The 27,722-nt window shown below is 38.8% G+C and overlaps 1 protein-coding gene across 1 annotated transcript; it reads left to right on the top strand.

The window, feature by feature from the left end:
• The first annotated feature begins 10 nt into the window (after nt 1–10).
• On the top strand, nt 11–26,476 carry LOC124117932. The gene is made up of 10 exons (XM_048395056.1): nt 11–167; nt 1,352–1,763; nt 3,889–3,908; nt 5,618–5,792; nt 6,408–6,460; nt 9,780–9,842; nt 13,384–13,446; nt 21,458–21,559; nt 23,000–23,041; nt 24,761–26,476. The coding sequence occupies exons 2-10, from the start codon at nt 1,459–1,461 to the stop codon at nt 25,804–25,806; spliced, it is 1,869 nt and encodes a 622-aa protein (XP_048251013.1). The 5' UTR covers nt 11–167; nt 1,352–1,458; the 3' UTR covers nt 25,807–26,476.
• Nucleotides 26,477–27,722: the final 1,246 nt, after the last annotated feature.

Below are 27,722 nucleotides of genomic sequence, written 5' to 3'. Positions count from 1 at the left end.
GGGGGGCAACCATCGATGGGAAAAATGCCATTTGTGTATGATAACACAATCATATGATAGTCGTCGTTTAAAACAAAACATTCAAGGTGATAACGTTGTGTGCTTCTAATATGCCTAATCACTGTGTTTGCAGTCCCTGCAGAAAGATGGCCTTACTCGGATAGAAGGTGAATATTATCCCTTAAGTTAGTGCTCCGTCCGTGATAATGTATTTTGGTTTGTTGTTGTGTCAGTATGCATAAATGTTTCAGAAAATATGCGTTTTTTTTAAACAAATATCTATTCGTAACAGAAACCAAACTGACCACTCTAAAATATTATCCAACAGGCAGCAGTGGACTTAGATTGGTCAGTCATGTATATAATATCCTGGTGCTTCGTGAAAGCTTCATAACGATGTGTAGTACATATTTAGATATATTCTACTTGAGTAGACTGTGGAACGGGTATTCAGTAAAATAACACTGCTTCCCTAAAGACATTTCTTTGGTATTTGATGGCTACTGAAATTCAGCAACACTCAAATTGCTTTGAATGAATACCGACGTGAAGATTTAATTCCGAATACAGTTGTGATTTTACCTTTCGAAAGAAGAAGTGATTTCTGCTTTTAGGTACATTTGTGAATATTTAAAAATTGTCTTCGCTTCAGGAAAACCCAAAGGGCTTTTGGAACAGTGATCATAATATACTACAAAAATACAAACGATTTATCGTTCAGCAAAACGACACTCAGCTATATCATCACTAAAACAGTACCACGTCATTATATTCGTCACAATAACATACAATACACGTTAGAATGTAAGATGTATAAAGGTCGGACCATTTCACCTCGCAAAGTCTATAATACAATCATTTTAAATTTGCTTCAGACTGTTGAAAAAAAAAGAAATTGACATCTACAGAAATCACATTGTTCCAAGGTGTTATTCTTAGAACAAAATAGTTTTAAATATATAGAAAAATGTCTGGTTTTGTAGCTGTAGGCGAAAGAATATCTAATCTCGTCACAAAATGAAGGATATTAATGGTCGTTTAGTAATGAAAAGGACTGAGCACCCGATTATGCTGCATGCCATTGAATGATTGTGTTTGTTTAAATATTGAGGGAATATTATCAATTCCAAACATTTCGGGAACAGACTATTACTTTGAAAAGGACCCCATTCCATCCCAACAAAACACATACACACACCATACCCCAACCACACCCTACCCACCCTACCCACCCCAGCGCCCTTCAAGGGTATGTCAAATGGTCGGCCCCTAAAGGCCGTGTCCAGTAAGCATATACATAGTAAGTTTGTTGTTTGTATTCACATGTCGTTGTTTTTGTATGTTACCACAGTCGAATGTGCAGCAGGCAGAAGATTAGGATGGACGTATTCAACTAACATCAGAAGCAACTGGCCCTTCTTGTCTACTTGGATTTTTCGGGGTGTTCCTGGTGATACGATGCCGATTTCTGAAAAGGAGTCCAACGAATTTTTTAAAATGAATTCCGAGTTGGAGACAAAGTATGGTAGTAAGCTGCAAAAGGCTTCCGATGGATGTCTACACTTACAGTTTCTCCACGAGACGGAAGAAGAAGCAAAGAGAATGTGTGACGATAAGGACTTTGTGAAAGAAAGATTTTTACAATACATGGCTGGCGTTGGGATGGACGCTACTTCGTGTACTGTTGAAGCATCTTACACACACGTTGCCCCAAGTTCGAAACAAGCAGAACACATTCCCAAAAAGGATCCCTATGCAACAAGGTCAGTTGATCTATCATTGACACGTGCCTTGTATTTATTGTAGGGCACAGATTAACACAATAACACACCGTCTCATATATTACATACAGATAAACTGCATATATATTACAACACAGATAATATCGAAATAAATCCCATAAGATTGTATAATAAACGGGAAGATCCAATAGATCTATAAAGCAAACCTACCTGAGATTCATGTCATCATCAGCCACATCTTGCCATCTTAGTTTCTATATTTGGTATGCAGATATTTTCGCGTCCTCTTCGACATGTATAGATAGAACACCAACATGAAAGAAAAAAAATAACAGAAAATAAAATTACTACATGCTTATCTGATGTTTCGTTATCCATATGAATCGAAATTTCTGCTCGGATTGGCAAAATCAAAACAAGGGAATTTCTCAAAGAAGGCTTCAGATACACGGCTTTAATTTTCCAATAGTCAATTTTCCCTTAATATTCCAACAGCTCTTGCCTCATCTTTCTACATTATAATATTGAGCCGTCAGAAGTTGTTAAATCTGGGTTAAAACATTCAAGACCTTTGAAAGACTTTCAAAATGGTAAAGGGTAGACATGTTGAGGGAATTTCCAAATTTGACGCATCAGTGAACACTTGACCTGCCTTTGCATATTTTGTGACGGGTGCCACCTGTGTGGATTAATATGCTCACCTGATATCATCACTAATAGTGTTTTATGTTGCACTGTGGATGATGGCATGGTTGCTGCTTTTGTACTTGTAGATTTATCTTCGGCTTTTGGTACGATAACCACAGCCGTTGTCTGTTGAGCCAACTCAAACACAAATATTGCATCTATGGAATGACCCTCCGTCGGATGACAGTCTGTTATTATATACGCATCGACAACAAAAACCGCGAATACCATACATGTTGGTTAATATAAGAAGAATTACCCATATTCAAGTAGTGATATTAGATTGGTTCGATGTACAAACGAACATACTGTATGTTGTGTGAATCGACGCTCAAATACGCAACACATGCGACGCCACAGACCCATGACTCGAGATGCAACATTTGTTTCGTGCAGGATTAGTGTGGAAACTTTGGAAATCACATGCAGCATGTGTCGTGATAAGAATAAAGACACTGTTGTAACACTTGACTGATTGTTAGTTTTCTCACTGAGTGGTACACATTGGAAACACCTCTGTTTTTGTGACCGGTACCACCAGTGGGGCAGGACACGCTCACCAATTTTTCGTAAACACATTCTCAAGATATAGTCGGAATCGTACACTCCACTCTGTTTTATGCAGAAATTTCTATTGGATACGGAAGGGGTTATTGAAAGTTTTTTTTCGCTTTATTTATTCGTAACGTACATACTTCTCCATATGTTTCTATGGTTTGTGTTTCTTTTGGTGGTGAGTATAGGTCTTGAGAGATCTGAGAGTGCCATACTAAAACGAAACTTTACGCAGGAAGCGCTGCCTAGTCAAACCCACCCAGAACTTTTCGGAGATTGTGAAGACTCCCAACACTGCAGCCTTCTGCATTACCCAGATTGTCATAAGGGCTGTATTCCTGGTAGAAAACCCGGGTACTCTCCCAATGTCAGTCATGATCAACAGTTTGGGAGGTACCAAAACCTAAGGCACCGAGAACAATGGGGAGTTGGACAACTTGGTACTTGGGATGCAAGCGTGGCATCATTATTATAATTATTGTTATTAGTATTAAACACATGCTTATGATATGGTTGGTATCGTTAATAGGACTCTGCTTTTAGCAGAGATTTCTTGTGATAATGAAAATGGTGCCTGAAAACATACAACTTTGTGGATAACAACTTCTTGTTTAATGCATTTAGTGACGTTGTTATCCATTTGTATGTTTTTTGGTTTACTTTTTAGAAACGGCTTTGTTGCTTTTACTCAACTTCAGCAGCAGCAAACCATGGCAGTTATACAGCATGCAATGTAAAGACATAAGAGGACGTAAGTAGTCCCAGGTGATGGCGGAACTTAGTGTATACAACACGTGGGAGTAGCAACAACTGTTACCATTGCAGATTAACCAATAATTTTTTTAATATCACTGATAATTGCAGTTACAATTTACAGTAACAAAAGTTTTTTGTTGTGTTTCAGTGAATCAGGCGATGCAAAAGGTACGTTAAGAATGTTCATCTTCATTACAAGCATCCGAATGTTGCTTCACTTTAGTGTGCAATATGCGAGTAATTTCATTGCTTGGTTTTTAGATCAAGAAATCGCTTATTTACCAAACGTGAACAACAGTAATATCCTCTTATAGTGAAAGATTTATGTTCGAATGTCATTTTGCGATCCGATCGTTTGAAACAATAATGCAAAATAGCCTATGATCACACAAACTAACGTGCTTGGCATACACGCACTCTTTGTTGGAAGTGCAAATTCATGATAATTCAAAATGTTAATTTTCAAACTTCAAACTTGAATTTTGACCTTAAGGGTAACGAATTCTACACATTATTTCATGTGCATATGCATGTGCGCATCGTTATTGTTCTGCTTTCGTAGTGCAACAAATGTTTATCGGTGTTGATACCGTCGAACTGGATATAAACGAAAAGTATTTGTAACCAAGTACAATTCTGTAAACATTTTCCCCTAAGAAGCCATTGAACCAAGCGAAGTTGTAACTTTCATAGGTTGATCTTGATGTTCGAATCCGAGTTACAATATGGCCGTCACGGCCATATATTTTTCCAATTTAAATAAAATATGTCGTGGGACTTATAGGTCCCCTTTTTGTAATATTATATATTTTGACCATGACTTCAATGCTCTTAAAGTACATTCTAGGATCTGCAATCATCATGTCAGCAGAAGCACTTGACCAGCGAAGCTGAAGCTTAACATACTTGTTCAAATCCGATTTTCAATTTGTTTTAGCATCTTCTTTAAAGTAAACTGGGGACTGGACATACAGTGAAACCTCGTTGTGTCGAATGCCGCTTGTTTAGAACATACCTTCCAGTCCCTGCGAATTGCTCCTATATTTATCATTTATACTCTTATCTGTCGAACTTGATATGTCGAATTCACGGTTGTCTCGAACGTAATTGGTAGCCCTAAGTGGGAAATAAAGCATAAACTCTACCAATGACTCCAACAGTTAAAAAATAACGTCCACATACACGTCCTCACGAGTTCGACACAACGACTGTTTTATGTACAAGATCATGACAGTTAGTTGCTTTCGTCGTCAGGTTCACCAGATAAATCAAACTAAGATGTGTGATTGCAATTCCTAATATTTAATCACCAAACCTGGTGGATACCTTACCTAGCATTGGGCCCTGCATCTACTGAAGATTTGTCAAAGGTCAAGTTCATGCGTGAAGGGGTGGTTATGGGCAAACGCTTTTGTATTTTCTGAAACGTTTTCTCAGATACAGCAGCCTGACATGTTCTAAAATGTGGGTGTTTGTCCATCTTATGGGGTGTCATTTTAATAATAGATGTGTATTGCAAGTCTAATTATGAAATTCTCTATTGTGGAAATGGAAACAATGTCGAAATTGTAGTTCGTTGATTCATATTGTCAAACTGACCTGAAATAACTATGCATAAAATCTCTTTATTCTAATGCTGACAGCAACATTAATATGTCTCATTTGATAAGTTAACGTTTGGATTGCACAACAAGGTGAGCTACGGTAAGCGCGGAAAAAGAGTTGATACACTGTTATATTGTTACTTTGAGATTGGCTGTAATAAGTGACTGGCGGGAGATACAAAAGACTTACATTATATTTACAATATATATAATATGACAGTTGATAAATTACATAATCCCATTCTAATATATTCTAATTTAAACGATATTTAGGGATAGGTGGGACAACATTTGACGATGACAGCTCATCTGAAAATTTAGATGAAAGCTTCTTCTCACTGGACGGAAGTGAGGATAGTGATAGACAGACACATAATGTCCTGGACACAAAGATCCCATCAACGTCAGCAGAAGAAGATTCCGAAAATGAAGATACAAGTACTCAAATGTAAACTCTGAAAGGGTTTGGTCAATAATGATCAATGAAAACAATTGTTTACAAATATTGGGCAACAGAGACGACATCTCCATATTCGTTAATTAGGCAGGAAACTAAAAGTAATGTTCTTTAACAATCAAGCTACACAGGTACATATCATGGGTGTGCAGTTAAATGTGTTTCTAAAGTCTCTGTATGTCTCAGTGTTTCATGTTATATATAACAGCACACACTCCACATCAGCAGAACAAAAGAGCCAATAACCTCTGTTACTACAACCAAAATGGTATATGGCCTGTTGCAGCAGCCAATTGATTTCCTGGTCGCACAACTGACACAAGAAATTGCTTAGTCCTTCATCTACTAGTAGAAAACAAAATTAAAATGATGACTAGGTGGTAAGTAATGCCTATAGATCAAAGCACAAGATAAGTTCCTCGCGAATAAACATACTGCTGACAGATATGCACCGTACACTGTATCCCTCGTGCTAAAGTTCTTATTATATTTCGTGTCATTTTCGATGTATCTTTATTCACAAAATTGGCTTAACTAATAGAAACGTCGCGATTACCTGTAGATGTTTATATCTTCACCACTGCCTCGATGTTTGTGTATTTTCAGCCAATCAACACACTTACCATCGTATTCTGAAAGACATGACCTAGCGGAAACGGGTAAGTGTCTAAATTAATGTGAATGAGAAGCAAGAATGCAGCAATGCTGACATATTAAGGAGGAAGTTATTATAACATAATGATTTTATAATATCTTCATAAATATCCTCTCAGAATGAGTATTCACCATTGTCGGATCCAGACAAGTGGTGGGTGAGTGGGTGGGAAATTGGGGAGGGAATTCAGTGGTGCGTCACCAACCTCTTGAAGAGTACTAAGCATGGGGACATTTTACAGGCGTGAATAACACAAGGATTATATATAACACCATTATGAATCAATCATTTCGACGAGTTTACTGAACATAAATTGCCAGATACTCCCCCCCCCCCCCCCTCTGCCTTCGAACCAATCTACTGTTACAATCAGCTTAAGTGAGTGAGTGAGTTTGGCTCTACACCGCTTTTAGCAATATTATAGCAATATTACGGCGGGGGACACCAGAAATGGGCTTCACACATTGTACCCATGTCGGGAATGTATCAGTTTGAAACTGGTATCAAGTTTAAGTATTATTTCCTGTACTTAAATATTTTAAAGTGTTATTCTCACATATGATTTGTTCACTTTGAGGGTCAATAACTTGAGATGTTATGAAAGGATATACACCTTAGCAGGAACACCTGACCTCCCCAACACTGCCAACAACTGAATAAGCTTTGGGTCACTTACCAATTGCAATCATCATAGAAAACATCAGTGTGTATTTCAAAGTAAATGAAATTTATGTCTATTTATTTGGATTTTATGAAAATGCATTGAAATGTGAAATGGTAAATGATTATTTCAACGGATCTTAGATGAGGATTGAATGCCTGCAACGTGAATAAAATGACATGTTAATGCTGCAGATACACCAGCTTCAAATATGACACAATGTCAACTGTGATCGATGATGTAAATGATAACCAATGTTGATTTGAGTAACAGTTAATCAAACAGGTTGTGTACATACTGTTGGCACAACGGGCGGTTCAAATATGGCTTAAGTGTAGATGTAAATAATTGTATCATTAAACATTGAATTGTGTTGAATACAAACATTTAAATTAGCTTTGAGTGTGTGTTACATTGAATCATAGGTATTCAACGACACATAACGGCGAAACACACAGTCCAATGTCAGGGTGGTAAATAACCTGATTCAATGTAGGATATGTTAACACTTGCCACTCGTTTAATAAATCGATGTCCTTGCTGCACCACGTGACAACACTTCAGCATGACATTATCCCCCGAAATTGCGATTGGTCTCTTTCATCAGACCTTTACAAGATATAGCTGTGTCATTTGTGTCTTTTTCAGTTTATAAGACGTCTTGACAGTGTCACCTTTGTATGGGTCGTCGTCGGTCCATCAGTCAGTCCGTCAACACTGAACTTGAAAATTTCCTCTCAAATCTACTGTTCATATCTATATCATTTCCGCATAACATGCTCTACAGGTCCTAGCTGTCTCATTTCAGACAAACATCTGCCTTCCTACCAATCTCTTTTCCCCAGAAACCATTGGGTATATTGTCTCCTGTTACACATGCACAATGAAATGAACTGTGATTTTGAAAAATCCATAAAATGTTGGTTGTAAGAATAAAGTTGTTGTAATTAGTTCAATACTAGTATTACTAACTATACTGAAGTGTTATTGTGGCATATGATTTGCTGACTTTAAAGGTCATCAACTTCAGATTTGATGATAAAATATTCACCCAAGCAGTAACACATGACCTTCACGATGCTGCAAGTAGATGTAAGCTTTGGATCACTTAGTCGATATGACCGAAATATTGCCGATGTTACTTTAATTATAAACCCACTCACTCACACACTTGGAAAATGCAATCAGAGAATATATTATATAGACATCAGTTTGTCCATTATATTTGGAAAGATTTCCTTTAGAAGCATGTATTTGGGTTTGATTAAAATGCATTACTATCTGCAATGGTAAATAACAATTTCAGCAAAGCTGAGATGGGGATGGAAATCCTTGTAACATAACCCATACTGCCAGAGTGAGGCACCTAATCGCCAGCACACAAAGTCAGCCATCTAACCCGATTAGGTGATTAGGTGCCTCACTCTGGCCGTATGGGTTCGAATCCCGGACGGGACTCAAGCAAAAAAAGTACGGCAATCTGTACTTTAGTTAGAAAGTGTTATCCCAAATATAACATTTGTTACAGTGTTGCTACGTGTTTTCGTGTATTCGGTTATGCCATGTTACACATATTTTAAAACATTGCAGAATCTTTATACATGATCAGGTATACATCAGTGAGCAAGACTACTGAGGCAAAGTATCAGTCCCTATGACCATGTGTGTATCGTTCCTAGTTATATTAACATTATTATGTACTTTGTTAAATGTGAATAGAGCAAATATTTAATATGCATATGTTATTAACAATTATATATGATAGGATGGGACATCTTAAACTCAAATCCTCAGATGTTTTGTCCGTAGATAGGAAGAGTAAGGGGACTACTTTTCATGTAAAACATTCCATTATAGTATTATTAAGCATCGAATTGTGTTGAAGACAACCATTAAAATTAGCTTTGGCGTGTGTTACATTGAATCATAATTATTCATCTACACATAAAGGCGATACACACAGTCCAATGTCAGAGTGGTAAATAACCAAATTCAATGTAGGATATATTAACACTTACCACTCGTGCAATAAATCATTGACTTCTCTTCAGCATGACATGATCCCACGAAATTGCGATAGGTCTCTTTCATCTGACTTTTACAAGATATAGCTGTGTCATTTGTGTCTTTTCAGGTTTTAGGACACCTTGACAATGTGACCTTTGTATGAGTCGTCGTCCGTGGTCCGTCCATCAGTCAGTCCGTCAACTGCAAACTTGAAGTTTCTTTACGAAATCTACTGAACATATCCGTGTCATTTCCACATAAAATCTTTGGGAAGTCCAAAGCCACAGCACGGTTCATTTCAGAAAACAACAACTGCCTTCGTACGAGTCTCTTTCCTTATGAAACCACCAGACATACTGTATACTGCTACACATGCACAGTGGAGGAAGGTTTTGATTTTGAAAAAATCCGAAAAGGTTGTCATGGTGCTTTTTTAAAAATGGGGTGTTTGTAATCAGTTGACTACTAGTATCCCGACTGTGATGAATGATGCTAATAATAACCAATGTTGATGTGAGAAACAGTTATTCAAACATGTTGTGTAAACACTTGTGACATTTCTGAATGGTTACAGGAAAAGGGGTGTCTGGTGGAACAGTGTAGAGTGTAATTGAAGGTAAATACATTTGCACAAAGATATTATTTTTTCTTGCAGGAACAAAGAGGTTTGAAGGACATGCATCAGGCAGGAGCATTACGGTCACAGGTGTTATTGGAGGTAAATGCATTCGTATAGATGTATCTTTTGCAGATTTTTATTTATCATTTGTCGATTGTGACCGATGTAGCGCGAACATGGCCCGTATTTACGTCCTTCATTATTTATCATCACCTAGAATCCTGTCTTCAGAAAACTGCCTAAGTAGAACATCCGTTGTTCCCCGAGTGATTTTATGTCGGTGAATTGATCGTATCAAGAAAGGACATTGTCATGAAATCACTGGTATCAGATGCTTGATCATGGCATTTGATTTCAATACATAATGGAACCTGTATTACAGGTGGTATCTTTTCTGTTGGGTTTTCACTTCGTGGTTGTGTTCAATGTCACATCAACAGTGTTGTACATAAACCCTTTGGAAACACCCTTGTCGCATATGTGACTAAAATGATATGTACATACATTTGGCTCAGTCCCTTGATTGACCCATGACCGTTTATCTAAAATATCCTTCACATGTCACTGGCACACCGGGCCTAATGGTAATAACATATGCTTTTGTGTAGCTGTAGCTTCAAGCAATATGGTGTTAGTCATCACAGACACATTGCCTTATAATAATCAATATATACTCTTCAAAAAAAGAAACTTGACATAGATGTAAAACCACTTTTTGCCAAATATCTAAAATAATTACATTAAATGAGAACCAAATAAGTCAAACAGAAAGATGATGTGTATCTAATTCGCGAAAACACATGCAAAGCACATAAACGCAACCGCCTGTAAAAAACGTGCAGCACAGGATCCTGCATTTAGGCATGCAGGTCCCCCTGCTGAATGGGTATAAAAATCCACATCAACGGCTGTTCATACAGTCATTATAACGGCAGTAGAGGCGGTGACAGAATGCCAAGACTGTGGAATGGAGCTCAACGGACGGGCGGTTCAACGATGGCTTAAGCTAAATACGTTTGTGTAGATGTAAATAATTGTATCGTTAAGCATCGTATTGTGTTGAAGACAAACATTTAAATTAGCTTTGGGTGTGTTTTACATTGAATCAAAGGTATTCAACGACACATAAAGGCGATATACACAGTCCAATGTCAGGGTGGTAAATAGCCTAATTCAATGTAGGAATACCACTCGTGACCGTTGTATGGGTCGTCGTCGGTCCATCAGTCAGTCCGTCATCACTGAACTTCGTCTTAAAAAGTTCGTCTCAAATCTACTGTTCATATCTATATCATTTTCGTATAACGATGAAATAAGTTGTGATTTTGAAAAATCCATAAAATGTTGCTTGTAAGAATAAAGTTGTTGTTGTAATTAGTTCAATACTAGTATTACTAACTATACGGAAGTGTTATTGTGACATATGATTTGCTGACTTTAAAGGTCATCAACTTCAGATTTGATGTTAGAATATTCACCCAAGCAGTAACACCTGACCTTCACGTCGCTGCCAGCAGATGTAAGCTTAGGAGCACTAAGTCGATATGACCGAAATATTGCCGATGTGACTTTAATTATCAACCCACTCACTCACACACTTGGAAAATGCAATCAGAGAATATATTATATAGACATCAGTTTGTCCATAATTTTTTGAAAGATTTCATTTAGAAGCACGTATTTGGGTTAGATTAAAATACATCACTATCTGAAATTGCAACTAACTATCTCAGCAAAGCTCTGATGGGGATTGAATACCTGTAACATGAGTAAAGAACTTGTTTTCTGAACATATCATTTTAATGCTTCTACAAGCCAAATCAGCCTCAAACATAAAAAAATCCTAACTATGACAAATGATATAAATAATAAGCAATGTTGATGTGTGTGACAGGTAATCAAACACGTTGTGTGCATACTTGAAACCTTTCTGAACAAATAAAACGATTCAGAAGACAATACCGTTTACAGGAACAGATATACTTGGTGGAGGAGCAGTGATTGCAAGTAAATACATTTGTATAGACTTAAATAATTTATCATTTTGTTCATTTAGACCTGTATTTGATTTGATGCACAAAGATATTGTTCTCATCCAGCGTTGTATAGAATGCCTCATGGTTTTTGTCCTCATTTCTGAACGAGTATCATGTCAAATCAGTGTTGCCACGTGAACAAACAATGTCATTTAGAAAGTGGCCATATCTAAGCAATGTTATATTTGGAATAACACTTTCTCAGTAAAGTTCAGATTCCCGTACGTTTTTGGGTTGAGTCCCGTCCGGGATTCGAACCCACACTGCCAGAGTGAGGCACCTAATCGCCAGCACACAAAGTCAGCCATCTAACCCGATTAGGTGATTAGGTGCCTCACTCTGGCAGTATGGGTTCGAATCCCGGACGGGACTCAAGCCAAAAAAGTACGAGAATCTGTACTTTACTTAGAAAGTGTTATCCCAAATAAAACATTTGTTACAGTGTTGCTACGTGTTTTCGTGTATTCGGTTATACCATGTTACACATATTTTAAAACATTGCAGAAGTTCCTAAAGCTACAATCTAATACGAACAATCTTTATACATGATCAGGTATACATCAGTGAGCAAGACTACTGAGGCAAAGTATCAGTCCCTATGGCCATGTGTGTATCGTTCCTAGTTATATTAACATTATTATGTACTTTGTTAAATGTGAATAGAGCAAATATTTAATATGCATATGTTATTAACAATTATATATGATAGGATGGGACATCTTAAACTCAAATCCTCAGATGTTTTGTCCGTAGATAGGAAGAGTAAGGGGACTACTTTTCATGTAACACATTCCATAATAGTATTATTAAGCATCGAATTGTGTTGAAGACAAACATTAAAATTAGCTTTGGTGTGTGTTACATTGAATCATAATTATTCATCTACACATAAAGGCGATACACACAGTCCAATGTCAGAGTGGTAAATAACCAAATTCAATGTAGGATATATTAACACTTACCACTCGTGCAATAAATCATTGACTTCACTTCAGCATGACATGATCCCACGAAATTGCGATAGGTCTCTTTCATCTGACCATTACAAGATATAGCTGTGTCATTTGTGTCTTTTCAGTTTTTAGGACACCTTGACAATGTGACCTTTTATGGGTCATCGTCCGTGGTCCGTCCATCAGTCAGTCCGTCAACACTGAACTTGAAAATTTCTTTACCAAATCTACTGAACATATCTGTATCATTTCCACATAAAATCTTTGGGAAGTCCCAAGCCACAGCACGGTTCATTTCAGAAAACAACAACTGCCTTCGTACCAGTCCCTTTTCTTATGAAACCACCACACATACTGTATACTGCTACACATGCACAGTGGAGGAAGGTTTTGATTTTGAAAAAAATCCGAAAAGGTTGTCATGGTGGTTTCAAAAATGGGGTGTTGTAATCAGTTGACTTTTAGTATCCCGACTGTGTCGAATGATGTAAATAATAACCAATGTTGATTTGAGTAACGGTTAATCAAACATGTTGTGTAAACACTTGTGACATTTCTGAATGGTTACAGTAAAAGTTGTGTCTGATGGAACAGTGTAGAATGTAATTGAAGGTAAATACATTTGCACAAAGATATTATTTTTTCTTGCAGGAACAAAGAGGTTTGAAGGACATGCATCAGGCAGGAGCATTACGGTCACAGGTGTTATTGGAGGTAAATGCATTCGTATAGATGTATCTTTTGCAGATTTTTATTTATCATTTGTCGATTGTGACCGATGTAGCGCGAACATGGCCCGTATTTACGTCCTACATTATTTATTATCACCTAGAACCCTGTCTTCAGAAAACTGCCTAAGTAGAACATCCGTTGTTCCCCGAGTGATTTTATGTCGGTGAATTGATCGTATCAAGACAGGACATTGTCATGAAATCACTGGTATCAGATGCTTGATCATGGCATTTGATTTCAATACATAATGGAACCTATATTACAGGTGGTATCTTTTCTGTTGGGTTTTCACTTCGTGGTTGTGTTCAATGTCACATCAACTGTGTTGTTTGTACATAAACCCTTTGGAAACACCCTTGTCGCATATGTGACTAAAAGGATATGTACATACATTTGGCTCAGTCCCTTGATTGACCCATGACCGTTTATCTAAAATATCCTTCACATGTCACTGGCACACCGGGCCTAATGGTAATAACATATGCTTTTGTGTAGCTGTAGCTTCAAGCAATATGGTGTTAGTCATCACAGACACATTGCCTTATAATAATCAATATATACTCTTCAAAAAAAGAAACTTGACATAGATGTAAAACCACTTTTTGCCAAATATCTAAAATAATTACATTAAATGAGAACCAAATAAGTCAAACAGAAAGATGATGTGTATCTAATTCGCGAAAACACATGCAAAGCACATAAACGCAACCGCCTGTAAAAAAACGTGCAGCACAGGATCCTGCATTTAGGCATGCAGGCCCCCCTGCTGAATGGGTATAAAAATCCACATCAACGGCTGTTCATACAGTCATTATAACGGCAGTAGAGGCGGTGACAGAATGCCAAGACTGTGAATGCAGCTCAACGGAACAACGCCATTGCTAGATTACAAGCTGGAAAAACTCAGCAAGAAGTGGCCAGGCACTTTGGCGTATCCAGACAGACAATCTCCGCACTGTGGACCCGATACAACAACACCAACAGAGACGACAGACCAAGGTCAGGAAGACCAAGGGTGACAACCCATGATCGATACATCCGGCAGCGACACCTCCGAGACCGCACTACCACAGCCACGTCTACAACCACACAGATCCCTGGGGTACGCAGAATATCAGATCAAACGGTACGCAACAAACTGAGGGAGGCTGGACTTTGTGCACGAAGACTTGTTCGACGTTATGTATTGACCCCACGTCATATGGCGGACCGTCTGCTTTGGTGCCAACAGAGGGTGAGATGGGCACGTGCAAGTTGGAGAAATGTACTGTTTACTGACGAGTCCCGTTTCCTACCCACACGTGCTGATGGGCGCGCACGTGTCTGCAGACGTCGGGGTGAACGTTACGCCCCCAACTGTGTGCAGCAGGTTGTCCCATTTGGCGGCGGGAGTGTCATGGTATGGGCCGGAATTCATCACGGTGGTAGGACGCCTCTCGTGCATGTGGCAGGTGCATTGACAGGTGTGCGTTACAGACACTTGATCCTACAGCCTTACGTTCTTCCTCACGTCAACGTTCATGGCGGACAGTTCCAGCAGGACAACGCTCGACCGCATATTGCACGTGTTTGTCAGGACTTCTTACAGCACAACAACATCGAGACATTACCTTGGCCAGCCCGATCACCAGATTTGTCCCCGATTGAGCATCTGTGGGACGAGTTGGATCGACGCGTTCGCAGAAGGAATCCACCGCCCCAAACACTTCCGGCGCTTCTTGATGCACTTCAGCATGAATGGCAACACATCCAACAGCGTGTTATTGACAACTTGATTGCGTCGGTGTCGAGCGGTGATTGATGCACGTGGTGGGCACAACCGATACTGACATTTTCTGTACCCCTGTGACATTAACTGTATCGTGTACGTGTGTCTGTCTAGGTGACACGATAAATGTTTTGAACATTGTGTATATCGATCTTCAAACAATTATGGTTTCTGTGTCCTATTTTGAAACAATCGCATTATATTACATTTTGAAAGTCAGTGTCAAGTTTCTTTTTTGGAAGAATATATAATAAAACTGGATTAATTCAACTGTCGTCATTACAGCTAATTCATTTAATATCTTAAAACTATCATGAAAAAATAGAGATAACAGATACTTTTGTTTGTTTGTTATATACACCTGATGTTTACGGATGTTTCTACCGTTCCATCATTTAATACGTTTCTCAGTTACTCCACACAATATGCCACATTAGATGTCATACAAATCCTATGGTTGTCTTACAAAATCCGTTAGTGCCTTTTGTTTTGAAGCAATCTTTGTGTCAGTGTCGTGAGACTATACATCAACTAAATGCTGATTCTGTAAGACCTGTAATCAAGAAACGTGGTTTCACTTTTGGTTGTGGAATCGTAAATGAAAGCGAAAAAACACTTTCGGAAATCATCAGAATTCTGTGTTCAAAGTCCATTGTATGATTTCGGCTATATCATTAGCATGTGTTCATGAACCACAATGAAATAGTGATGGTAACAGGTGTCCCTGTGTGCGTATCCGTCCAAAACACATGCAAAGGCACGTCTTAATGATATACCCAAAAAGAACGGGAACATATGGTACACATGAAGCTAAGGAATTACATTGTATTTAATTTGTCACTGACGCATCAAAATGCTATCCATATTTCTACCATAAAACTTTTGAAAGTTTCATTAAGGCCCTGATTGTTGTAACCCGTATCAAGCAACTTTTGAGCAGGAGTCGTATGACGTTCTTTGAAATATTCGTCTATAGGGCATGCTCGATGATACCTCAAAAGTTGTGAAATGTAGACACTAAAGGCTTGAACAGCCGGTTTAGTGTGTGGAATTTAAACAAAGGTCCAAGACACTGGTTACGGGATGAGAATGTTTATGCCTCAAGTGTGTAACAACAGATCCTGAAACAATTTCATTAAAAAAATAGAGGGTCATACAATATAAATGGGGCTTCACAAATGGCCATTACATCACTCACATATAACACAAATTAGACAGATTATGACACAACTACAAGGGCAACTCCTTGCTTGATTCCGTACATACAGATGAAATAAATATGATACAGACACAGACGTCTTTAAGCAATCTGCATGTAAAATTCAATAGATGTGATACACAATATCATATAAACATATACTACTTTACAAAGCAATTCCTATCCGGTGTATGACATTAAGGCGCAGACGTTACAACGCTGCAAAGCCATATCTACCAAGCGTATCTAAAATCTGTGTAAACAAAACACAACATTAATTTTGCAGAAACTACAAATCAATATACTTATTATCATTACAAAAGCCTGGAAGACATCAAAACAGCTTAGGCTAAAAGCACATTCATACTTACATTGACGTATACACCATTGTCTCTCTCCTACCTGAAAAAAATTGTAATCAAACGTTCAAACATGGAACCGCTCACTTATAGGGAAAAAACGAATTTGACATGTAATTGACGTGAACAACATATTTTCACTTCTCAAGTTATTATCAAATCAATATTCTAAGTGAACTTTTAACCATCTGATACCAAATATATATCAAATCAACAATGCCATTATAAATGTAATTATTACCATCTAAAGCTTTACAGACATAGTACAATTTACTTAAATACTAATATTTATGAAATAAAACAACGAGTTGTAATGGAAAACAGCTACTAGGCTAGTGCGAAGTTCAAGAGCGCCTCCGTGGTCTATTGGATAGAACGTCTGCCCTGAGATCGGAAGGTCGGTGGTTATATCCCCGGCCGCGTCATACAAAAGACCTTAGCAGTTGTACTTGCTGTTACCCTGCCTTGCTCGCCAATAAAGGGATACAACGAGGACTTGTCGGCTAGGAGACAGAAAACTGTGTCTGAGTGGGGTATTCCTGTTAAACTGCGACATGGTATCTCAGCGGGATAGCACTGTGAAACTGCCATTAGTCCGGACAAGTACTAGCAGTCACACACACACACACACGCGTGCATGCACGTCACATTTGAAGTGCAATGATATTGAACGTGACGTTGCATTGAAACCCATTTCACCTTACGTCTTTGAAGTTCATGTATATGGAAGGTAATTCCTGACACTGAAACATATTATTCTGAGAATGAAACCTCGAAAGGTGTGGTTGATAAAAGTAGATTCAGAAAAGCAGACATGTCTTTTGTTATTGTGAAATTGACCACCTACTCATAAAAAAATAATTGAATCACTTCTGCTCCAAAGGAAAGTGAACTCGTATATCGCAAAGAATCTCATCTACACTCCAACTGTATGGGGTTGGTAGGAAAACACCGTGTGGTGTCCTGTGGTTCCGTATACAACGCACAGGCTACAAGTCAGGCGAAGTTAATATAAACCCTCAAGCATGGAGAATGATCAGTCTCGATTATCTGCGACAAGGATTCATTTTGGCGTAAAAGGTAAAATAGTGGTGCAAATTATATGAATGGGTCACAAAGAATGACCGATGATACCGGGTGTACGTGAAACGGGTGAGCATGTCCGATAGCAGAGAGTTAGAGGATGGATGACTACAAAGATTGAAGCCGGGCGCTGGGACAGTGCCGCAGCATCGGATGCACTTTACCTTCGCTTTGTCCGCAATATACGATGGTTGTATTTTCTAAAATATCCTCACTCCAAAAATATTGAACGCTGAGGAAAGAAGATATGGAAAGCCAATTTCGGAACATAAACCCTGGTGGATTTTGATGTATTTGCATTCGTTAGCCACTAACTTCACTGTCACTATCCAACATCTCACGGAGGTGTGGCTTCGTCGGCGATCGTCCTTGCTTTTGCCGTTTTGTTCTTCTAACAGTCGTTTTCATAAATATCCATAAATTCTCAATTTGGTTTATTTAAAGTTATAAAACCAAATAAATTACAGGAGTATTCGTCTTTTTAAATTATTATTTTGTTGTCTGTTAAGTCTAGAAAGGTGGCGTAATGTTTTCTCATATAAGCCTGACGTGTTTGTGTCCTCTTCAAACTCTAACACAGATCAAGACCAAGTAGCTAAGTTCTTGGTTTAAATTGCATATTGGTACCCGTATGTTGCTTGGACTTAATGCAAGAGTAAAATCTCCGTGACCTCATGAACATGAAATAAATAACAACAAAGGGACGAAGGTCTGTTAGATTAATCCCGGCTGTTCAAAGTGAGCACTGCCCGAGGTGAACTATTTTGTCTCTGTCCCGTATTGTCCCGAGCAAAACACGGGGCCACCATTCCGCTACCGACATTCTATTTGAATACTCGAGTGTCAATGTCAAAAGTGCAGTGGAGCATGACCACCCACTTGTGAAGTAGAGGCTGGTAGGCGTTTCCCATATCTAAAGCAGAAAAAGGGTTCAACCTCCTTTTATATGGTGTCCATGATTTAATCTCATATTATAGTGAACTAAATCATTTCTTTCATTGAGATTATTCTCTAGGATATAAGATATTCTGTACATCTTCAGATGTAAGTATTAAATCGGGTCACGGGTAGTCGTTGATTTGACTTCTACAACGTTTTAATTGAAACGAAAAAATATTCAATGTAAATGAGCAAATACAACGAATACGGGAAAACTCTGACCGAACTGTGACTATCTCGTGATCGGAAATCGCTTCATTCAGTTGACATTTCTCCGGGAGATAATTGTAGGCGCCATTGTCATTTTACAGCTACAATTAAAGCTAACATGTGAATCAATATGAACATCCTGTCATTCGAAGGCACAAATATGTTGATCGTATTTCCTTTTGTCTACTAATTCAGCTGGTTCGTCATAATATAAATTGTAGGAAATATAGTCTTAATGCCAACTCAATCATTTCACTAACAGTTTTTACATTCACCACATGAAACCCTAACTTATCGAATGCAATGTATTCTGTACATACCACCGCCCGAAAAAAACATACATCAAACTGCTAGTCTCGTTCTGTTGCCAATTTAAGGACTGATGGATTCTAATACACACGGGTGAGTTACACTTTGCGGCTTTGATAACAACACGGATATGAGATGAATCAGTGATTACTGCATGATATATAGTTTGACTCCTTCAGAATAGGTCAGTTCTGTTTTAGGCGTAGGAACATAACTACAAGATTGTAAAAATCAGCAGTATTTGCTATACAGTTTTGAGTAGAAAATGATAAACACAAGTTTAAAATCAATAGCAATTTGTGATTAGTTTGAAATGAAAATAAGAAAAAACAACTTATATTATATGCATTGCTCTGAGACAAACATCAATGCAGGTTGGTCAATAACCTCAGTAAAAGCACCGACTCTGCAGAAAACTGGTTTCTCTTTTCTGCACCCACTGCCGTCACCTCATCGTCACCGATTTGCCACTATAATATAAGCTAAACAAAAAGAGGAATTAATAATATACAAATAAGTCATGTCATAAGTGCCGTATTGATCGTTACATGTTAAGTACCACAATTCCGAAGCTATCAACAAACTACACACATTTACTTCACCTTGTTCAATCAAATAATCCCATATAATCAACAAGCATATGACTAGAATAACTGCGAAACTCTTTCATCTCAAGAATATATAAAGAAAGTTAGCAGAAACGTTCTGGATGTTACAAGCACGAGTTTGTATGTGTGGGTATGTTCTCTTTTTCCTTCGGTCATGTAAGATACTTACGGTGATATGGTAATCCATAAGCCTATCGCTAGGAATACGGGACTGCAAAGCAGTTAATAAAGATGAAATATAGAAACCAAACTTTGATGTCTATTATCGTCTAATTTATTATTTTCAAACATAACTGCAATTATTATTGTTCGTTAATTCATCACCATGCACATTTGTTCAATGGATGAGCTCCAAAGTTAGGTCAGGGAAATGTTTACAATTCGCAGACTCTCGACAGCGCACAATTTCTACCATGATACAAAAGAATGTTTGATTCTGATTGATCCAGAATAGGATTACAATGAAATATCTACGTCCATTAAATACCTTAACAGTAACAAGCCCTTTCACATAAAAACCTTGCGTGTGAATACGACGATCTACCGATCGCCTACTTATCGATGCATACAACAATGGTTGCCGATAACCTATTAGAACTGTATGCGTTCGATATAGGAACGTAATCAGATATTTTCTCACTCACTGGTTCACTGAACAAGCACAAGGTTTTACAGGTGTGATTAACACAAGGATTATATAACACCAATATGACTCCATAAGTTCGACGAATTTACTGAACACAAATTGCCAGATCACAACATACTCCCCTCCCCCTGCCTTCGTACCAGTCTCCGGACACATCGTCTACTGTTACACATGCACAATCAACTAATGTTATGATTATGAAAAATCCAAAAAATGTGATCATGATTGTAAGAGTGTTTGTATCAGTTTGAGTGAGTGAGTATAGTTTTACGCCGCTTTTAGCAATATTCCAGCAATATCACGGCGGGGGACACCAGGAATGGGATTCACACATTGTACCCATGTCGGGAATCGAACCCGGGTATTCGGCGTGACGAGCGAACGCTTTAACCATTAGGCTACCCGACCGCCCCAGTTAAGATTAATTGCAGAGTTAAAAACAAATATAACAAACGTTGCCTGTCACAAACTGTTCAAATACGAAGGCATGCTTCGAAAAGCGGGAAACACAACCTAACAACATTTATTGGACGATTGGAAGCAGCATAATTTCAGTCCACTTTAAACACGGTATTCAATGTGCCCCAGAACACGCTCTCTAGAAGTTGGTTTCGGTACCACCAACATACAACCTCGTGTAACCGACCCAAGTCAGACCCATAAGTCCCTTAGACCCTTCAGAGAACAACTTCAAATATACCACAGGGGCATGACAGTCGTAAAATGATAACTACCATAGTAGTTTGGTTTTCATATTCAATTTACCCGTATATCTTGAGGAGACCAAGGTGTTTTTCGTTCCATCAGGTTGTGAACACCAAGACGTGTCCCTCGTTAGCCAAGCACTATGACACAGAGTTTATTTCGTTCCAGGTACAGCTATACATACACCTTGTCGACACTGTCGCAAGGAAAGGCGGGGCCAACTGCGTCGTAATATCTCTATGGAATCTTTGAAGGAGCTTGCACGATCAGGTAGGTAATCACTCTTGAAAAGAATGTATGTTAATTTTGACTGATGTACATGTAGTTACATCCCGTGTGAATGGTAATCAAACTGCTTTCGGCTTTCTATTTTGGGCCATGTTAACGTCTTAACCAGCTTTATGGCTTGCAAATTTCACTTATCGGATGGGATGTTGACAATTACTGGCTTTCAAACCTCAGTAGACTCATCGATTATCAAACATTGTGTAAACATGTTAATGTATCCAAATTGATATGGTTATGTATTACTTTTAACACTATTCCAGTTATATCACGGCGTGTCAGCTTAATGTGGGAGGAAAGCCCGAAGTGATGCAGGTCTCAGACGTTTACCACTTCGGTGAAACCCACGAGCACGGGTATGGTGCTGACAAACCTAGAAACATAATCAGGGCGAACCGGGATTCGAACCCACAATCATAGGTTTCTGGCGTGTCCAAGGGACGCAACTCTGCACCGCGAATCGCGGCGCCCTAGACGACTGGGCCAGCCCTGCCCCCTTTTACAAGTGGAATGTTTTACTATCAAACAATAATTTGTCATCTGTCAATGTTGTGTGTCATATTTATGATAGTCATATAACATTTTGATCTGTGCTTGTTGTCTACATATATCGGGCTAAGTTTGTCAGACTCGGTGATTTGGTTGATGCATGTCATCGTGTCGATGCGTATCAATCACTGGATTGTCTGGCCCAGAGTTGATTCTTTACCGACCACCGTCATATGCTGGAATATTTCTGGGTGCAGCGTCACACAACAAACAAACAATAGCAAATTATGTCACATTTGGCCTACTTATGATTGACAGGTTCAGCAATTTTGTAACTTGCGCGATGGATTATCCGTGGATTCACGTTGTAGACATTGTCATCTAGACACTAACTTAGGCATTATTTTGAAAGTCATTGTAATACGAGCAGAGCGCTCGTTAATATATACTAAGTTATTAGACATTGTGAGTGATCCTCTTAATAGCAGAGTTAGTCCAATCCATCGTCTAAGGATTCAACCAGGATATTTCTACACTGGTTATGTGATATTTGACCTGAATTATGTGGACTGATTTGCGTGTTATCCAACTTGACTTTCTTTAATTCGGGACAATGTTTGATGTCATCACGATTTATAACTCATAATAATAATTAATGACAAACCGAAAAGGCCAACTAGTCCTTACATTTAAACTCCTGTCAAGTGAGTGACTCATCTCCAATATTGTTACAATGGAAACAATTTCGTCTCCTCATTACAGGATCGTCACGAAATGGCTGAAATATGCCGATGTGACGTTAAAGTTTAACTCACTCACTCACACACTCACTCACCCAACCGCCTACTGACTGACTGACTGACTGACTGACTGACTCAGGAACCTTTGAGCTACGTTTCAGCTCAATATTATACATTATTTGCTATTTTCTTGCAGCTCTCCGTCCCAATCCACTGCCGGCAGAAGTCATTCAGATATGTAAGTATATGCAGGTCACACAGGAAATAGTTAAGAAAGGGACAACTCGTTAACACTTTGACGTAATATCATGTGTCTTTTCTGTTACATAGAATCAGTAGTTCAAAGTACATGTGGCTACAACATGTCATTATAAAATATCCGCTATTTAACATTTGCGTCACCGCGTGTCAGCTTAAAAGCTTCAAGGGACGGAGGTCTTAAACTTTTATCATTTTGATGAACCCCATGAGCATGGGCATGCTGCAGGCAAAACGCTGGCTAACCTGGGATTCGAACCCAAAGGACAATTGTACGTTTCTAAATGCATAATGGACAGCAAATGTAGGCGCCTCAGACCACTGCCGACTACTATAACACCTGACATCGTAGACAATATGTCAAAATTGCGTACATCGATTAATGATCATAGAACGTCTGTAACCTGACATGCTTAATAGCATTTCATTGCAGAAAGTCGTTTAGACAATGCTGAGAGATGATGTTTAAGGCTACAGTCACACAGACAATGCGACCGCGAAGCAACCTATTGGTGATTTCCTTTGCGACCGAGTAGCGATCGCTGAGACCTTTGCAACTACTTCTGCCCACATTTGGAATTAGCGTATGATCGCCGATCAATCAGCGATCAACAAGACACTAATTCGAGAAGATCTTTGAGTCCTTGGTTCTCTGGGTACCTTTTTATTTTTGTCTGCGTTTACTGGCTCAGGTTAGGGCCCCCCACCTCTGAATGGATGCTCTCAACATCTGACATCTCTGGCTCTTCATACTCATCAGGTTTTGTTGACATGTTGTTGACTCAATTGTAGCAGACCTGTGCACCACAGCAGTTGTCGCTATTATAATTTCTGGTTCTTTTGTTGAATGGAAATAATCGATGTGAACTCTCTGTGTACATATGACAAAATGATGCTGTAATGCACAGACAGGTCTTTTTATAGACGGTGACATGTTGCAAAACCAAAGGCGAATGATCGAAGCACGTTTGGAAACCACTTTGCAACCGATCGAAAACCAGTCACCGATGAAGCTCCAATCGAACACCGCCTCATCACTGATCAATCACCGATAGGTCGCCAGTAGGTTGCAAACAGTCAACACCCTTGTGTAGACGAAACCGATCGTCGCACAGTGGAAACCAATTTGCGATTAAAATAACACCACTTAAGGACCTTTAGGAGACCAGTGAAACCTCCGAGCGACCACATCGGTCGCAGCCAGTCTTTTATGCATGTTCAAAAGACTGGTTGCGACCGAATTGGTTTTGCGACGGTTTCAAAACCTTGTAGCGACCTCAATGAAACCTTTCAGAGACCCCTTGAAACCTCATTGCGATTGTCACATATTTTAGTCGCCAGTAGGTTGCATCGTGGTCGCATTGTCTGTGTGACTGAGGCTTAAGATGAAAATAGTCCTTCATTCTTCGATCTCTAGACTACTTTCTGCCATATCTAATTATTACGACTTTGAAACATAGTTTAGGTTTCTGCTTGAAACTGCGATATTTAGAAGAATCTTCAAGAAAAACGACCACACTTCAAACAATAAAAACGTTAATCCTGACCAGAAATGTTCAGATGATTTAAATTGCGTCAATCGTTACAATTTGCATAATTCGTAACTTAACTGTTTTAATTGCCTCACCAAGTGAATCTCGTTGTGGTATGAAATAATGTTTATGCGTTCTATTTAAAAAAATAAATACTTGTTCTATAGATGGATGTGACACGTGTGACAACGTTACCGAGGAATCTAGGCGTGAGTGTGAGTTAGGGAAGCATGTCTTCTTCATCCACCTTTTTGACCAATCAGAGAATGAAATATGTACATGTGAGCTGATGCAAAAGACACAGTATCAAATGAAGAAGATATTATCTGCGTTGAGAAACACGCATGGAGGCATTCTGTACGTACATTCGTCTACTTGGATTGAGGATACTCGTTCATTCGTTGACTCTATACTCAGCACACTGACATCTCCCGGTGAGGTTGTTTCCGAGGTTTTCGAGTGTGAATTTGATGAAGCATGTCCCAACATATTGAGAATAGAAGTTGAGCGTTCAGCAACGTTTATCACTGCTGATCTGAAAACGAAACAACCTACTTGTATGTTGAAGTATCAATCCGTCTCACTTGATACTTTGAAGTCACGCCTCTTCTCTCAGCGTACAGTACAGAATACTGCGCCCACCTTGCAAGGCGTCTCTTATATCAAGCATGGAAAGGCTGTGGTGAAGTTGTATGTCCAAAGGTGGTCGTATGGATATAGATCGGTCGACAGAAGCTTAAGTGATAAGGTCAGTGAACTCATTGATAAAGTTCATTTGTCTGAGCACGTTTCATCACTTTCAAAAAGAAAAAAAGGCGGAAACATTTTTGTAGGGGAGGAACGCTTTTACGAGGGAGATATGGAAGGATTAAACATAGTTCCTCCTGGAAAGTGGCGGGGAGATGAACTTAAGAGAACGCTTGAACAAGAGCTGCTGAGCAGAATATTTGTTTTTGAAAACAAATATTCTGATGTGAACGACGTCTTCACAATAGGGATTCACAACACTGGAGATGACACATACATTATTGAAGTGGCTGTAAGACCTGTCAATGGTTGCGTGTTTCATGACGCCTTGGGACCAGCGTCTTTTGAACTTGAAGAAAGGGAGATTGCTGGCTTGAAATATGATGCATGTGTCCGACTATCTTTTGACGATTGGTTTAAAAAGACGTTTCCAGAAATGAAAATAGGAAATACTGAGCATAAGTGACCTGCCAGTGACATCAACTGTTCATCAGCGTTGACCTGATATTGTGAAGTCATTTACTATTTCATTCCTCTAACCAAAGGTTCGGCAACAGCACGGTCGTCGGTGTCTATAAGCAGCATTTTGCCCCAGAATCATTGAACCAGTGAAGCTCAAATATCGCATGCTTGTAAACCTGTTATGACACTTGCATTTGATGTGACATTATAGCCCTTTCAAAATGTAAAGTCTTATATTATTCTCTTGCATTGACAATGTGTTTTATGGTGTATGTGTAGCATGTAATGGGCCAATACATTTTATATTGAACTTGATGTAAAGTTTTGCATTCTAGCCACGCCCTTATATTCTCCCAACTTGCATTAGTGGCTCTCTGTAATACAAATAGCTAAAGATGCATGTCTATATCAGAAGAGAAGAATGCTCTATCTTAGGACTTTAAATTGTCCGTCAGTGTAATGGAGAATTTAATATTACTCTGTGATCAAGGACGTTTTTGTATTTTAGCGGAAGTTTGCCTCCAATACGTTTAAGGATAGATAGTTATATAAACATGTATATGTATATATGTAATGGCTCTGTTTCTCGTATAGGTTTGGTTTGTTTGTTGTTTAACGCCGCACTCAGCAATATTCCAGCTATATGACGGCGGTCTGTAAATAATCGAGTCTGGACAAGACAATCCAATGATTGACATCATGAGCATCGATCCACGCATTTTGGATCGATGACATGTATCAACCAAGTCAGCGATCCTGACCACCCGATCCCGTTAGTTGCCTCTTACAACAAGCATTGCTGACAGCCCCAGGCCTCTGTATGGGTACATACCCTGCCGTGTTATAACTAAAATAGTGTTATAAGCGGCGTAAAAACATACTCACTCATTCGCTAATATATATGTTTGTTCGTTTGCTTGTTGAGATGTTTTTAACTGTTCAGCTCATGTTTCTATGGATGTTATGCACAAAGTGTGAGGTATTGATGACATTGTTGTGAACATTTGAACTGCCTTTGCATGTGTTTGTGATTGGTGCCACGTGTGGAAAAGGATACTTTCACATTTTCGGGAACACCTGATATCATCAACATTTGATAGAGATTCAAAAACACATGCGTATGATGTAGTCAAAATCATACAATTGATTTTTAAATAAGCGATATCTTATGATTATATAAAGGGTTTTGTCAATTTTACTATATTCAAGCATTGTAGTTTTTAATAGACATCTTTTATCTTGTTCTTATAACATTGCTCATGGAATACTCATGTCAATATATCAATGTATTGTTCACGTTGTCCATAGCTGAAATAGTATTCAATGAACGTTCAATGCTAACGTAACCTATTAATCTTTAGCGTTATAAAGTGTGGGGTGTTCTCGTGTTCTTTGCTGACCCCAATCGATTACATGTGCCATGTGTATCTTTCATATGAATCAATTCCGGATATCAACTAAATTTTGTGGCGCATTTGGACACTTTAATTGTGTTTGTCAAATTTGCGTTTCCTTTTGGACCAAGATGGAAACAACCTGATAATGGTTGTTGTTTTTGTGTATACTGACGCCTCTGGTAGCAACAACACCGTGAGTATTTCTGGTTAGAATACGTCCCCATGTTGCCAGGCCTGATAACCTGGGTGATTGTGTCACCGTAGCCAGACTGCGTGGGGCGTCGCTCTTGACGGTAACCACTGGTCAGACTGGTTCATACTCCATTATTAACCGACTGCTGTGATGTAGTTGGCCGAGTGCTGAGTCCGACGTTAAACAACAAAAGGATCCTGTGGTTAAAGAGTAACATGACCTGCTCTGTATTCTTATATCGTTAAAGTATACACAATGTTCCTGCAGTACACGTCTTAGGGCTTTCAAACTTTGAACTTTGTCTTTTCGCGAATATTCACACCACCTCAA

Source organism: Haliotis rufescens, unplaced genomic scaffold (genome assembly GCF_023055435.1).
Source record: "Haliotis rufescens isolate VD_foot unplaced genomic scaffold, xgHalRufe1.0.p SCAF_14, whole genome shotgun sequence".
Classification (NCBI taxonomy): domain Eukaryota; kingdom Metazoa; phylum Mollusca; class Gastropoda; order Lepetellida; family Haliotidae; genus Haliotis; species Haliotis rufescens.
The sequence above is the reverse complement of the archived record's forward strand: the minus strand, read 5'-3'. Positions and strand labels throughout refer to the sequence as shown.